Below are 13,549 nucleotides of genomic sequence, written 5' to 3'. Positions count from 1 at the left end.
ACATCATAAAATGTGATTTTTACAACAAACAACACGGCTTTAATCCGACCTCCCTCTCACTACTGAAACAGCTTTATTATTTCAACTTCCTCTAAAATGCTATCATCGGGGGGCTCCTTTAAAAGAAATCGCTAAGATTTTGCAAAGGAAAAAAAGAAAAGAAGAAATCACTAAGATTTTGCAAGAAGGGTACCAACTGTCCTGCTCCAACGGGCTTCTCCGATAGGTGAGGCAGCACGCTCTGTAGAAGTTTCATTCTTTTTTTTTTTTTTAAAGATTTTATTTATTTATTTGAGAGAGAGAGAATGAGAGATAGAAAGCACGAGAGGGAAGAGGGTCAGAGGGAGAAGCAGACTCCCTGCTGAGCAGGAAGCCCGATGTGGGACTCGATCCCGGGACTCCAGGATCATGACCTGAGCCGAAGGCAGTCGCTTAACCAACTGAGCCACCCAGGCGCCCATAGAAGTTTCATTCTTGATGGACCCACTAGCCTGGGACCCGCAGAAGGCAAAGGTGAGTTAGTGGGTGGACACCTGCTGCCTCTGGGTGAGTTCTGGAGAGCTAAACCGAAAATGTATTTTAACTCATATTGTTACAAATTTTGAGGGTGGCTGAGTGCTGGCTTTATAAAACTAAACTGACAAAGGTGGTCAATGAATCCTTCTTTAAGTAGTGCAAAAAAAAAAAAAAAAAAACATTGAATGGTAACATACTAAATAAAATAGCGCTGCCCTTGCTGTGGTTTGATTAGTAGAAATGCTCATCTGGGTGGATGCTTGGGATGCTTTCCCAAATTCATTTGGGCTTTTATTGCTTTCCTCAATCTCAAAAGACCAAGTGATGAACTTCTGAGACTGGTTCTTTATTTTTCAGGCCACGGGGCATCTACTGGAAGAGGAAAAAAGGGAAGCAGACAGAGGAGGCTATGTGTTCCCAAACAGAAGGCCTCAGTGGTGAGTCAGAAGGCAAGGGGTTTGGCAAGCCAACCAGCTTCAGAGCAGTACAGTTTGATCGAGATGAAATCCATTCGACCTTACTAAAATAGACTGCACCCAGACATTGTCTTCGCCTCCCTGACTCTGTCTTCCCAAGGACAACTGAGTATCCTTTTGCTTTATTAGCCTCTGACTAAATTCAGAATAAGACAGATGGTGAGAAGCCATAGAAAAAGAGGTGGAGGCCTTTTGTACCTCCATCCTGGGCTATCGATTTTCCAGTAAAATATATTTCCCACGTTTCCTGGAAAGGCTTGAGAGTGAGTTCATTTTTATAACTCTTTCTTCCAAAAGGAAAGAGTCATAGAGTATGAAGGAATTATTTAAGAGGCGAAAATACATAAACCAAGGCTGAAAACAGAGAGATGTCCCATGATCAAGGGGGACTCTAATGGCCTCAGGAAACCTTAAATCAAAGCAAAGACATCATATTATAGGAATTCTGAGATAATTATGATGCCTGTAAAAATGAGCTCACGTTGATAAAGTCCTACGGGACCTAAGAAGGCACCATATTACTGTATTTGTATCATCTTTGGCTTATATGCTCCTCGCTTACGTCTGAGTACAGTGATTGGTTCCACACCTCCAGGTCCTTGGCTTTCCCGAAACAGCACAATCTCCCTATCAACAGACTCTGCAAATCCCATCACCACCTCTACCTCCAGCTCTCAGATGGAAGATAAACAGTTGACCCTCGAACCACACAGGTTCAAACTGCGCAGGTCCACTTAGACGCGAATTCTTTTCAATAAATACAGTACACTACTATAAAGGTATTTTTTCTTCCTTATGATTTTCTTAATAACATTTCCTTTTCTCTAGCTTACTTTATTTTGAGAGTGCAGCATATAACACGTATGACATGCAAAATAGGTGGTAATCAGCTGTTGGTGTTACCGGTGAGGCTTCTGGTGAACTGCAGGCTACTGGTTAAGTTGTTGGGGAGTCAAAAGTTATACATGGATTTTCGGCTGTGCAGGGGGTCAGCGCCCCTAGCCCCCAAGTTGCTCTAGGCTCAACTGTATATGAACGGGTAAGACAGGAAATGGGTAGGTGAAAAAGTACAAGGGATATGGAAGAGTAAATGGGTAGATGTACAAAGTAGTTTAGGTCGGTAGATTAAAAAAGGGAAGGTGCACAGAGGACTTTCAGGGCAGTGAAAATACTCTGTATGATCCGCTAATGATGGATACGTGCCATTATACATTTGCCCAAACCCAAAGAACATACCACACCAAGAGTGAACCCTCATGTAAACTATGGACATTGGATGGTAATTATTCTTCAGTTGTCACAGATCCCTACTCTGGTGGGAGATGCTGGTAGTGGGCGAGACTGTGCATGTGTCTGGCTGGGGTGGGTAGATGAGAAATCTCTGTACCTTCTGCTCAATTTTGCTGTGAACCCAAAACTGCTCTATAAAATAAAGTCTTAAAAAGGTGTGGGGGGGTAGATAAGCACTAGAGAAAGGTAGAGAAAACTCAGGGTGGGAGCAAGTGGGCAGGTAGATGAGTAAGAGAGAAAATGGGGTAAGCAGAAGGTGGGTGGTGACAGCAGAAATTGCAAGAGGTTTCCTGGCATTTTTATGGGATCTAACATGCCACACACGCCCCACCTTTCCTACCAAATGCAGGTTCTTTAAGACACACCCTTAAAGCATCTGCCACAAGTTACAATGCAGTAGAAGAAAGTTAGAAAAAAAAAAAATGCTGCCTATTACTGCTTGTATTTGCCTTTTTGGGAGTAGGGAGACATCACCTCTCCCTCTGCAGACGGATGCTCACGGCCGGGACTGAACATTCAGATCCCTGCGTGTGGCAGTGCAAAGGACAGCATCCTTCCCATGTGCTGTAATGAATGCGGTGAATAAAGCACTGCACCTTCCCAGGGACATTTCGATGGGAGAAGAAGAAAGTGCAGTCCACCCTGTGACCTGCGGGGATGGACTGCAGGCGTGCACACTCTCGCCTGGGCGACTGTGCCCAGACAGTTCCCCCCCAACACACACACACCTGAACTCCCTTCCAGCTCTTCTCTACTTATCTAAGTCTTAACATGCTTAAATCCCTCCTTTCACTGAACCTTTCCCTTTATTGGTTCAACGTCAGTTTAGTGAGCTTCAGAATCACCTGTAGGGGAGGGGCGAGGAAGGGGCTGAAGGAGTTGTTAAAAATGCGGTTTCCCGAGATCTGGGGCCAGAGATTCTGAGGTATAGCAAGTCAGGTGTGGGGCCCAGACAGCTGCACGTTTAACAAGCTTCCTGGGGGGCTTCGGATGCAGGATCCCTCGACCACATTTTGAGAAACCCATCTTAGGACACTTTATAACTTTTCATCATTCTCTGCCATGTGGCTTACACTATCATGTCGGTCCTGCCTTCCCCATGAGGCCGTGGGTGCTAAGACCTAGGTGCTGCGTGTAAATTGAGCCTGATAATGAAGCCACTTAGATTCATTTTTTCAGTTTTACTGAGGTACAACTGACAAATAAAAAGTATATATATTGGGGGCGCCTGGGTGGCTCAGTTGGTTAAGCATCTGCCTTCAGCCCGGGTCGTGATCCCAGGGTCCTGGGATCGAGTCCCGCATCGGGCTCCCGCTCAGTGGGGAGCCTGCTTCTCCCTCTCCCTCTGCCTGTTGCCCCCCCCCCCCGCTTGTGCTCTCTCTCTCTCTCTCTCTCTCTCTCTCTGTGACAAATAAAATAAATAAAATCTTTTTTAAAAAGTATATATATTGGAGGTATATAACTTGATATTTTGATATAGGTACACATTGCAAAATGATCACCACAATCAAGCTAATTAACATCCCTCCCCTCACATTGTTGCCGTTTTCCTTTCTTGTTGCTATTGTTGCTGTTGTTATTTTTAAATACTTCCTGGCACATAACATCAAGTTATGATGGGCAAAGAAAGGCAAAGAGCAGGATAAGATTATCAGAAAAACAGTGACTAGAAAAATGACACACTGTCTTGCAATGGTGAAAAAAGCTCACCAAATGGCAGTGTATCTTGAGAACACAGAAGGAACCAAGGTCAGGGGCAGCACAAGTCTCCTCTGGCCTGCCACGGCCCTAAAGGATGCTCAGCACATATTCAAAACAACAGGCCAGTCTCAGTGAGACACACTGATGTGCCACCAGAATTGCACCAAGGCCTGAATGGGGCAGAAATCAGCAGAGGATCCCTTAGAAACTTGAAAAGGGGGAGATGATATCCACAGACTTACCAATTCAAGAGGTCTCTACCCTGCCCAAGTTTATAGTATATAATGGTTATTTTTAGTTTTTAAAAGATTTTATTTATTCATTTGAGAGAGAGAAAGAGAGAGAGAGAGAGCACATGAGCAGGGGGAGAGGCAGAGGGAGAAGCAGACTCCCCGCTGAGCTGGGTGCCCGACATGGGGCTTGATCCCAGGACCCAGAGATCACAACCTGAGCTGAAGGCAGATGCTTAACCATTGGAACCACCCAGGGGTCCCGTGATGGTTAATTTTACATGTCACTTCACTGGGTCACGAGGTACCCAGCTTAAACATTATTTTTGGGTGTATCTGTGAGCACTTTTCCAGATAAGATGAGCCTTTGAATTGGGAGAGTGAGTAAAGCAGACTGCCCACCCCAATGTGGGTGGGCATCATCCCATCTGTTGAGGGCCTGAATGGAACAAAAAGGTAGAGAAAGGGAGAATTGTTCTCTCTGCCTGACTTCTTGAGCTGAAACATCAGTCTTCTCTTACCCTCGGACTAGAACTTACACCATTGGTTCTCCTGGTTCTCAAGCCTTTGGACAATTCAACTTCTAGGAATCCATTCTACACATCTTCATACAGTTTGCCAAAGTCCCATGTATAAGATCTTCACTGCAGAATTGTTGATATAGCAGCAAGGGACCAGAAGCAATGCACATGAACTCCAACAGGAGTTGGGAGAGACAAACTGCAGGACATCCAGAATTTGTATATAAGATTTACATAAGGCCCGTAAGAATCACAGAAGTTAATGTGCCTTGGGTAATCCAAATGACATTTTAAATTGGTAGAATCATTGTATGTACATACTACATCTTCTTTATCCATTCATCTATCGATGGATACTTGGGCTGCTTCCATATCTTGGCTATTGTAAATAGTGCTGCAATAAACATAGGGGTGCATATTTCCCTTTGAATTAGTATTCTCATATTCTTTGGGTAAATACCCAGTAGTGTGGTTGCTGGATCATAAGGTAGTTCAATTTTTAACTTTTTGAGACACACACACACACACACACACACACACACACACACACACACACACAACACACACACATATATACACACACACTGGAATATTATTCAGCCACAAAAAAGAATGAAATCTTGTCATTTGCAACAACATGGATGGAGCTAGAGAGTATTATGCTAAGTGAAATAAGTCAGTCAGAGAAAGACAAATACCATATGTTCTCACTCATATGTGGAATTTAAGAAACAAAACAAATGAGCAAAGTGAAAAAAGACAGAGAGAGGCAAACCAAGAAACAAACTCTTAACCACAGAGAACACAATGATGGTTACTAGAGGGGAGGTGGGTGGAGTGGGGGATGGGGGAAACAGGTGATGGGGATGAAGGAGAGCACTCATGATGAGCACTGGGTGATGTATGGAAGTGTTGAATCACTGAATTGTACATCTGAAACTCATAATACACTGTTAACTAACTGGAATTTAAATAAAAACTTGAAAAAATAAATTGGTAGAATCAGCAGAGGCAGAGACAGCTCCAAAGCAGCTTGACGGCATACTCCAAATCCACAGGGAGAAGAAGCTATGGTAATATTTTCATCTACCATTTGACTGCATCCTTTCTTTAAAAATTGAATCACTGCGGGGGGCGGGGGGCGGGAAGCGCCCAGGTGGCTCAGTCGGTTAAGCGTCTGACTCTTGATTTCAGCTCAGGTAATGGTCTCAGGGTCGTGGGATCAAGCCCTGTGTCGGGCTCCATGCTCAGTGGGGAGTCTACTTCTCTCTCTCCCTCTCCCGCTGTTCCTCCCCCAACTTGTGCACCCACGAGTGCTCTCTCTCTCCCTCTCTCTCTCTCTCTCCAAAATAATAAATAAATCTTTTAAAAAATTAAATCACTGGGGTGGGGTGGCTGGGTGGCTCAGTCAGTTAAGTGCCTGACTCTTGGTTTTGGCTCAGGTCATGATCTCATGGTCGTGAGGTGGAGCCCCCCCGTTGGGCTCTGCGCTCAGTGCAGAGTCTGCTTGAGATTCCCTCCCTCTCCCACCCCCTCTGGCCCTCCACTTGCTCATGAGCTCTCTCTCTCTTTCTCTCTCTCAAATAAATAAATAAAATCTTTTAAAAAAATTAAATCACTGGGGGATCACCTGGAAGTTAAAAGAAATGGTCAGAGAGGAAGGGAGAAGGGAGCCCAGCTCTGTTGGGTAATATATTTTAACCTCATAAATGTAAGAAGAAAAATAGTGGTAAAATTGTCCCCTATGATTATTGTCCGTGTCACCTATGAAGCTCCTTCCTGAGTTTTCATACCAACTACTGCTCACATCATCATTATGGAGCAAATTCACCAAAGAGCGCAATTCTGTCTTTTGAAACACAATGTATAGAGATGTGTAAAAACTCTCCATGCACAGAATGAAAGGAGTGTGCAGTCCAAACGCATATCCAATACTGCGTGAAAAGCGACACTATTTCAGCTGAGGTCGAGGACGACGACGAAGCTACCAGACAGGAAAACTTAGAGGTTATGTTGACTTGACCTTTTCATTAGTGACTGGGCCAAGTCTGGAAACGAGACATGAAGGAAAGCAGAGAGAAGATTAAGGAGAATAATAGGATTTTTTTTTTCAAATGGGAACTTATTTTGAATATTGCACATGCCCTATTTATAGCTAATAGATTTTGACATATCTGTGTTCAAGCCAGAGCTATTTCATTCCTCCCTCTGTGCCAAAGGGCAGTCTTCCCTTCAGGCTCTCCTCAAACACAAGGTTGATAATATTTCCAAGGACATCATAATGGATTGATTGATTCTAAAATAAAATCACAGTATATAATCACTTAAAACTTATTGCTCAGAGGAACTTGGGAATTCACCTTCTAAATATCTGGTAAGGCTATATCTAATGGCTGAATTTCCCCATGATGCCTACATGTGAACCGATTTCTCTTTCGGCACTGTTTAATAGGCCTTGCTCTGAATCTTTGTGCTACCTTTGAATTTGTCAGTACAGTGGATGTAAAAGTTCTAGCCATCTGTACAAGGCCTATTGACATTAGACCCTTGCAATACTCCACCGAGTCTCCCATAAGTGTCACCTCAACGCATCCGTGGCTCAGCCAGTGAAAAGGTTCCATACAGACAGTCAAGAAATTCTTTGGTTATGATCTGAACACTCACCACAGTATAATAGTTCTTGGTAAGCGGAGTAGTTTCAAATCCTTTGACAGCCTTGGGGGAGAGAGGTCTCTCTGTGAAAAAGACATTTAAATTATGTTAATAACATCCAAGGCGAAGAGCAGCATTTTATAACGTAGGTCCACTAACCTACTACAAATATTGTAAAATGGAAAGATCAGTGGAAATGTACAGTCCTCAACAAGTGAAACTATACTTTTACTAAACTCTAGATGGTCCAAGTTAGATCTTGTCCAGGCCCCCTCAATCTCTGAGGAGTTGACTCTGGGAAACAAACTGAGGGTTACAGAAGGGAGGTGGGTGGGGGGATGGGGTAACTGGGGGATGGGCATTAAGGAGGGCACATGGTGTGATGAGCACTGGGTGTTATACGCAACTAATGAATCTATCAAAAACCAATGATGTACTACTATACATTGGCTAATTGAATTTAAATTAAAGAAAAAAAAAAAAAGCCTAACTAATGAATGGCAGGGCCAGGGCAAGAACTTTTCTCCATTTGGGCGTGTTTAATTACTGCAGTCTGTCTCTCCACTCAACTTATTCAAAACAGATAAGCAAAGCCAATGCTAACCAAATATATGTATTTGTAACCTGTAAGTTATACGAGTATGATATGGAGAATAGCAACCATCCTCTCTCGGGGCTCTCTACTGTGCCAAAAATAAAATAATTAAAATCTCTAACACACTGAAAACTAGCAGGAAATTCTTATTTCTTTTATGTATCATTTTAATATCATAACATTCAGTGATAAAATGCTTTCTTTTACAAAGTTACTCTTACCTAACCAAACTCATGACTAAGAGACATCCTAACACATTCTTTCTTTAAAAAAAAAAAAAAATTTAAGATAAATACAAGATGGTGATCTTTTCTACCCTCATTTTCTCCTTTGCTTCATTTTGTTTTAATTCCATTTCTATCTTGCTATATTATATGCTGCTTTAAATTCTCTCTGAAGTATGGTAGAGTATATATAAATAACCAAATGATAAGATAGCATCACGCTTGGTTTTTCCTTTAAAAAAATATTTTCTAGTTTTATATCTACTACATTCCAACCCTAAAAAATGTAAATTTTAGAAAAGAAAAAAAAACTGATTATTAGCCCATCACTCAGAGCTAACCATCATCAGAGTAACATTATAAAGCGTGTCTTCCCATCCTTTTTATATATGTATTTGTGGACACACGCGCACACACACACACACACACACAGGGATCTTTCTTACTTTACTTACAGTTTTGTAATTCTCCCAACAACCTTTAAAAAAAATTTTTTTTTATGTTATCTCTATTCCCAATGTGGGGTTCGAAGTCAAGATCCCAAGATCAAGAGTCTCGCGTTCTACCAAATGAGCCAGCCAGGCGCTCCTCTGTAATTCTCCTATCACAACATTATTTCATGAATATTTTCTCATCTAACCTTGACTTTTAATTATTATTATATTAAAAATACCCTTTACGTGATGTAATGAGGACTGGGTATTATATAAGATGACCTCTACCTCTGAAACCAATAATACGTTATATGTTAATGGAATTTAAATTAAAAAAATATCCTTTATATTTATTTAGCACTTCGTAGCTTTCAAGACATTTTATTTGATCCTCACAACAGCCCTGTCAGGCAGAGATGATCTCATTTTGCAGAAGAGGTCACTAAGGTCAGGGAGATGAAGTCAGTTGCCTAAGGGCACGTATCTGGGAAATGGCAGAGGCAAGGCTGAAGGCCAGGTGTGCCTTAAGAAGAGCCTGCACTCCTAACCCATATGATGTGCAGAGATAAAGCTACTGAAGGGCTCGGTTGATGGCATTGGCAGTGATCCCTACTGGAGATCAGAGGGACCATCAGTTTGAGCTGGGATGGTCAGAGAAGACTTAGCTGGGCAGGGGGCACTTCTAAAAAAAAAAAAAGATTTTATTTATTGTTTTAACAGAGACAGAGCAAGCGAGAGAGAGCACGAGCAGGGGGAGTGGCAGAGGGAGAGGGAGAAACAGATTCCCCGCTGAGCAGGGAGCCTGATGTAGGGCTCGATCCCAGGACCCCGGGATCATGACCTGAGCCGAAGGCAAATGCTTAACTGACTGAGCCACCCAGGTGCCCCATGGGGGCACTTGACCTAGTCCTGGAAGGTGGTAAGAATTCAAACCGGGAGAGAAAACAGTAGAGAGTTTTCCAGGTAGGGAAGATTCCAAAAGCATAGCTGTAGAAATGGCAATGCTCAAGGAACGACTGTTCCTATGACAGTGAATCGTCCAGCTGGGCCACGCTGGGTAGAGTGAAAATAAGGCAAAAAAGGCAGGAATCTGGGCCAATTCTGTCACTTCCAAGTGATGACAAGTGGGGCAAAGCCAGTTTCCGGGAGCTTTACGCTATTTCAAGATCCTAGATCTACCTGGTGGCTTCACGAGGCCTAACTGGGCAAAGCAGAGCAATGCAGAGGCACCTTGCCTATACTTGAGATTGTAAGGGGCTGAGCCAGGACTTGAACCGGGTACTGTACTGCCAAGCGTGCTGTGCCTTCCAGTCCGCCGCTGTGTTGTACTCTTAGACATATTCAAAAGTGGCCGCTGCCGAGTTCTTTTGAGTTTTTTTAATCAGGCCCGTTTTCTACAGCATAGTGATAATGGTTCTACTGAGAACTCACAGAAATTTTGTGCGATGATGATGTAAACCAGTCTTGATAAAGATGGAACTTTCTAGCGATACCAGCAAGACGTGGTCACCTTTCAAGAGGCAGGCTGAAAGGGAGGGTAAACAGTAACCGAGAGCCTGCCAAGAAACGGAAGAGGGAAGGAAGGGCCACAGGAATGGGTGATTGCAGTTGAAACAAAATGTTAACTATGTCAAGTAGAATGGAGACACATGAATCGAAAGGAAGGAAGTGGCCGGTCCGGAGACTCCCGGGTAGCGAAATGTGATGCAAAGACACAACTGGTGCTTTGGTAAGATCAATAAAATTGTCAAACCTCTAGCAAGACTGACAGAGGACAAAAAAAGAGAGAAGACACGAATTACCAATATCGGGAGTCAAACAGGGGCTATCACTTAACAGCCCCTGGAGATATCAAAAAGATGATAAAGCAATACTCTGAGCAACTCTACACATACACATTTGATAATTAGATGTGAAATGAATCAACTGTCCAGAAAACAAGGACTATCACAACTTACCCAATAGGAAACGGACCATTTGAATAGCCTTATAACTATCAGGGAAACTGAATTTCTAAACTTAAAACTCACGAAAAAGAAATCTCCAGGCCTGTATGGTTTCGCTGGAGAATGCTATCAAATGCTTCAGGAAGAGGCAATACCAATTCTTCACAATTTCTTAGAGAAAATGAGAGGAGGGTTAACCTTCCAACTCATTTCATGAAGTCACTATTACACCGATCCCAAAGCCAGACAGGGAGTCTAAACAAAGAAAACTGCAGACCAACAGCCCTCATGAATATAGATGCAAAAAACCTTAACAAAATGTTAGCAAATAAAATTCAGCAATATTTTTAAAGCATTTTTAAAGCACTGTAGGCCATGGAATTCATCCCAGGGATGCAAGGTTGGTTAAATATTCAAAAATCAATGTGACCCACAATATTAATAGTCTAAAAAGAAACATCACACGGTAATATCAATCAATGCAGAAAAAGCACTTGACAAAACTCAGCACTCATTCACGGGGAAAAAACTCCCACCCTTCTCCAGCCCCCCAAAACAGGAATGAAGCGGAACTCCTTCAACTCAATAAGGAACATCTACCCAAAACCTGCAGCTAGCGTTTACGGAAACGGTGCGAGATGGAAAGCTGAGCGTGCGCCCCCTAAGATCAGGAACAAGGCAAAGCGGTCCCTCTCATCACTCTTCAATTCAATCCAATCACTGACATCAATCAGCATTAGTGAAGAATTCAAACGGGTTATGTGGCATAAGGGAACTCAAACAACAGCAGTACCACACAGACAGAGCCCTAAGAAACCCTCCTAACCCTGATGTAAAGATCTCTTTCCAATTAGCCTCTGGTCCCTTCCCCTCCCAAAAAGACATCTAATGACAACTAGTTTCTCTGGATATGAAACATCCATGTGACATACCCAGGGGACTACAACAGGAAATCTAAATATAAAGCTCAATCCTAGTTTTGCTTTACGATCAGTAGGAAGAGCCATTTCTTAATCTGCCTTAATACAGATTTAATTAGAATGCTACCGAATCTCCTCATCTGATATCTATATTTACCTGCTAATAAGAAGCTTTAGAAGATGGATTTAATGACCGTTTCACTGAACCAGTGGCAGAAGACAGAATTTGCTTAAAATATCTGTTCTGATCATACTTGCTTCAATACTTCCTTGGCATGGAAATTTTGCCAGGAAAATTTTAACGCCAAGTCCTGACAGAACCCTTAGTTTTTCCCTAAGTAACAAAGACAAAAATGAAAAAGAGATATAATTTGCCATGTTCCTGATGTATTGGCAGAAATTTCTCTAAGGTATGAATAACATATTAATTTATAGGTCACCACTGATTTTTAAGTAAAGGACTGAAAATTGTATCGATGGCTAATTTTCTTTTTTTTTTTAAGATCTTATTTATTTATTTATTTGACAGAGAGAGACACAGCGAGAGAGGGAACACAAGCAGGGGGAGTGGGAGATGGAGAAGCAGGCTTCCCGCTGAGCAGGGAGACTGACGCGGGGCTCGATCCCAGGACCCCGGGATCATGACCTGAGCCGAAGGCGGATGCTTAACGACTGAGCCATCCAGGCGCCCCATCAATGGCTAATTTTCTTAGTTATAATAAAAAAAAAACTTTTGTTCAAATTAGGGTTTATTTTTCTCATGTAACAAGAAATCAAGAGGTACACAAGCAGGACTGGGAACGATGGCTCCATAATGTCACCACTGTCCGGATTCCATCATCCTTGGCAAGAGGCTTTTATCTTCATGGTCACAAAAACCTACACCACCTTCAGCCTCAAGCTCATGTTGAAAGGACTGTTGTGCGTGTGCACGCGCACACGCGTGCGTACGTGCATATGTGTGTGAGAGAGAGAGAGATACTCAAATATTCTATTTCTGAACTTCCTACAGTAGTAGATTGGTGGTTCCACAAGTCCTCTGAAACCACCCTCGTCCTGAACAGAGGGAAGAAGCTGCCCCCAGGGCTTTGGCCATAATTATCTTCTAGACAAAAGCTACAGTGGAATCTAAAACTTAAAATGCTACTCCCCAAGGGCATTTACCAGAGCACAAAGTGCTCTTGTCCATGACAGGCTCAAGGGAAGGGAACTGCACACAGCACTCCCACGACACAGCAGTCTGCAGGGCGAGGGTTTGCACGGGGCTAGGGTTGCTTGGTTTTGTTTTTAAGACAACACAAAGGAATGGGTAATGTCGGCCTGAATGAACGGTACCCAAGGCTACCATGAATGAGTTGGTCAGAATTACGGACTATTTGAGTGACCTCAGTGTTACATGTCTGATCCAATCGGAAGCAGACAGGGATCACAGGAGTCCTTTAGTTCGATGCCTGGTTCAACTTCTTGGATGACCCACGAGGTTGTACCGCCGTGAGGTTTAAAACTTGAAATGGACATGGGGCGCCTGGGTGGCTCAGTCGTCTTAAGCGTCTGCCTTCGGCTCAGGTCCTGGTCGCAGGGTCCTGGGATCGAGCCCCGCATCGGGCTCCCTGCTCGGCGGGGAGCCTGCTTCTCCCTCCCCCACTCCCCCTGCTTGTGTTCCCTCTCTCGCTGTGTCTCTCTCTGTCAAATAAATAAATAAAATCTTGTAAAACTCGAAATGGACAGTGTCGTGTCTACGGAGATGCATTTCATCTATGGATCATTTAAAAAAAAAAACTCCTTAAAGACAAATGTCCTTTCCTCAGCTTATATATCAGTATGAGCTTTGTGGAAAGAAATTTAAAAATTGACAGGTATTTTCTAAACCAAACATAAAACAGCACAGCACCGAACTTAAAATTCCCTCAGCAGCATCCTCAATCTTCCCAATAAGACATCTTTACTCCATCAAGCTGATCTCTTCTACCGTCCCCCAAGCTCCCTCTGCTCGATGCTACCACAGACCCTCTGTGGTTTTTGTCCTGTCCCCACCAATCGCTGT

General features: G+C 43.0%; 1 protein-coding gene across 7 annotated transcripts in view; it reads right to left on the bottom strand.

The window, feature by feature from the left end:
• Nucleotides 1-13,549, bottom strand: part of ARHGEF6 (Rac/Cdc42 guanine nucleotide exchange factor 6) — a 96,319-nt gene that overhangs the window by 47,084 nt on the left and 35,686 nt on the right. For all 7 annotated transcript variants that reach the window (XM_027607900.2, XM_027607899.2, XM_027607898.2 and 4 more), the window contains one exon: nucleotides 7,399-7,469. In XM_027607900.2, the coding sequence (XP_027463701.1) occupies nucleotides 7,399-7,469 (71 nt within the window). The remainder of the gene's footprint in view (nucleotides 1-7,398; nucleotides 7,470-13,549) is intronic.

Source organism: Zalophus californianus, chromosome X, assembly GCF_009762305.2.
Source record: "Zalophus californianus isolate mZalCal1 chromosome X, mZalCal1.pri.v2, whole genome shotgun sequence".
Classification (NCBI taxonomy): domain Eukaryota; kingdom Metazoa; phylum Chordata; class Mammalia; order Carnivora; family Otariidae; genus Zalophus; species Zalophus californianus.
This window is presented reverse-complemented; position numbering and strand designations above follow the sequence as displayed.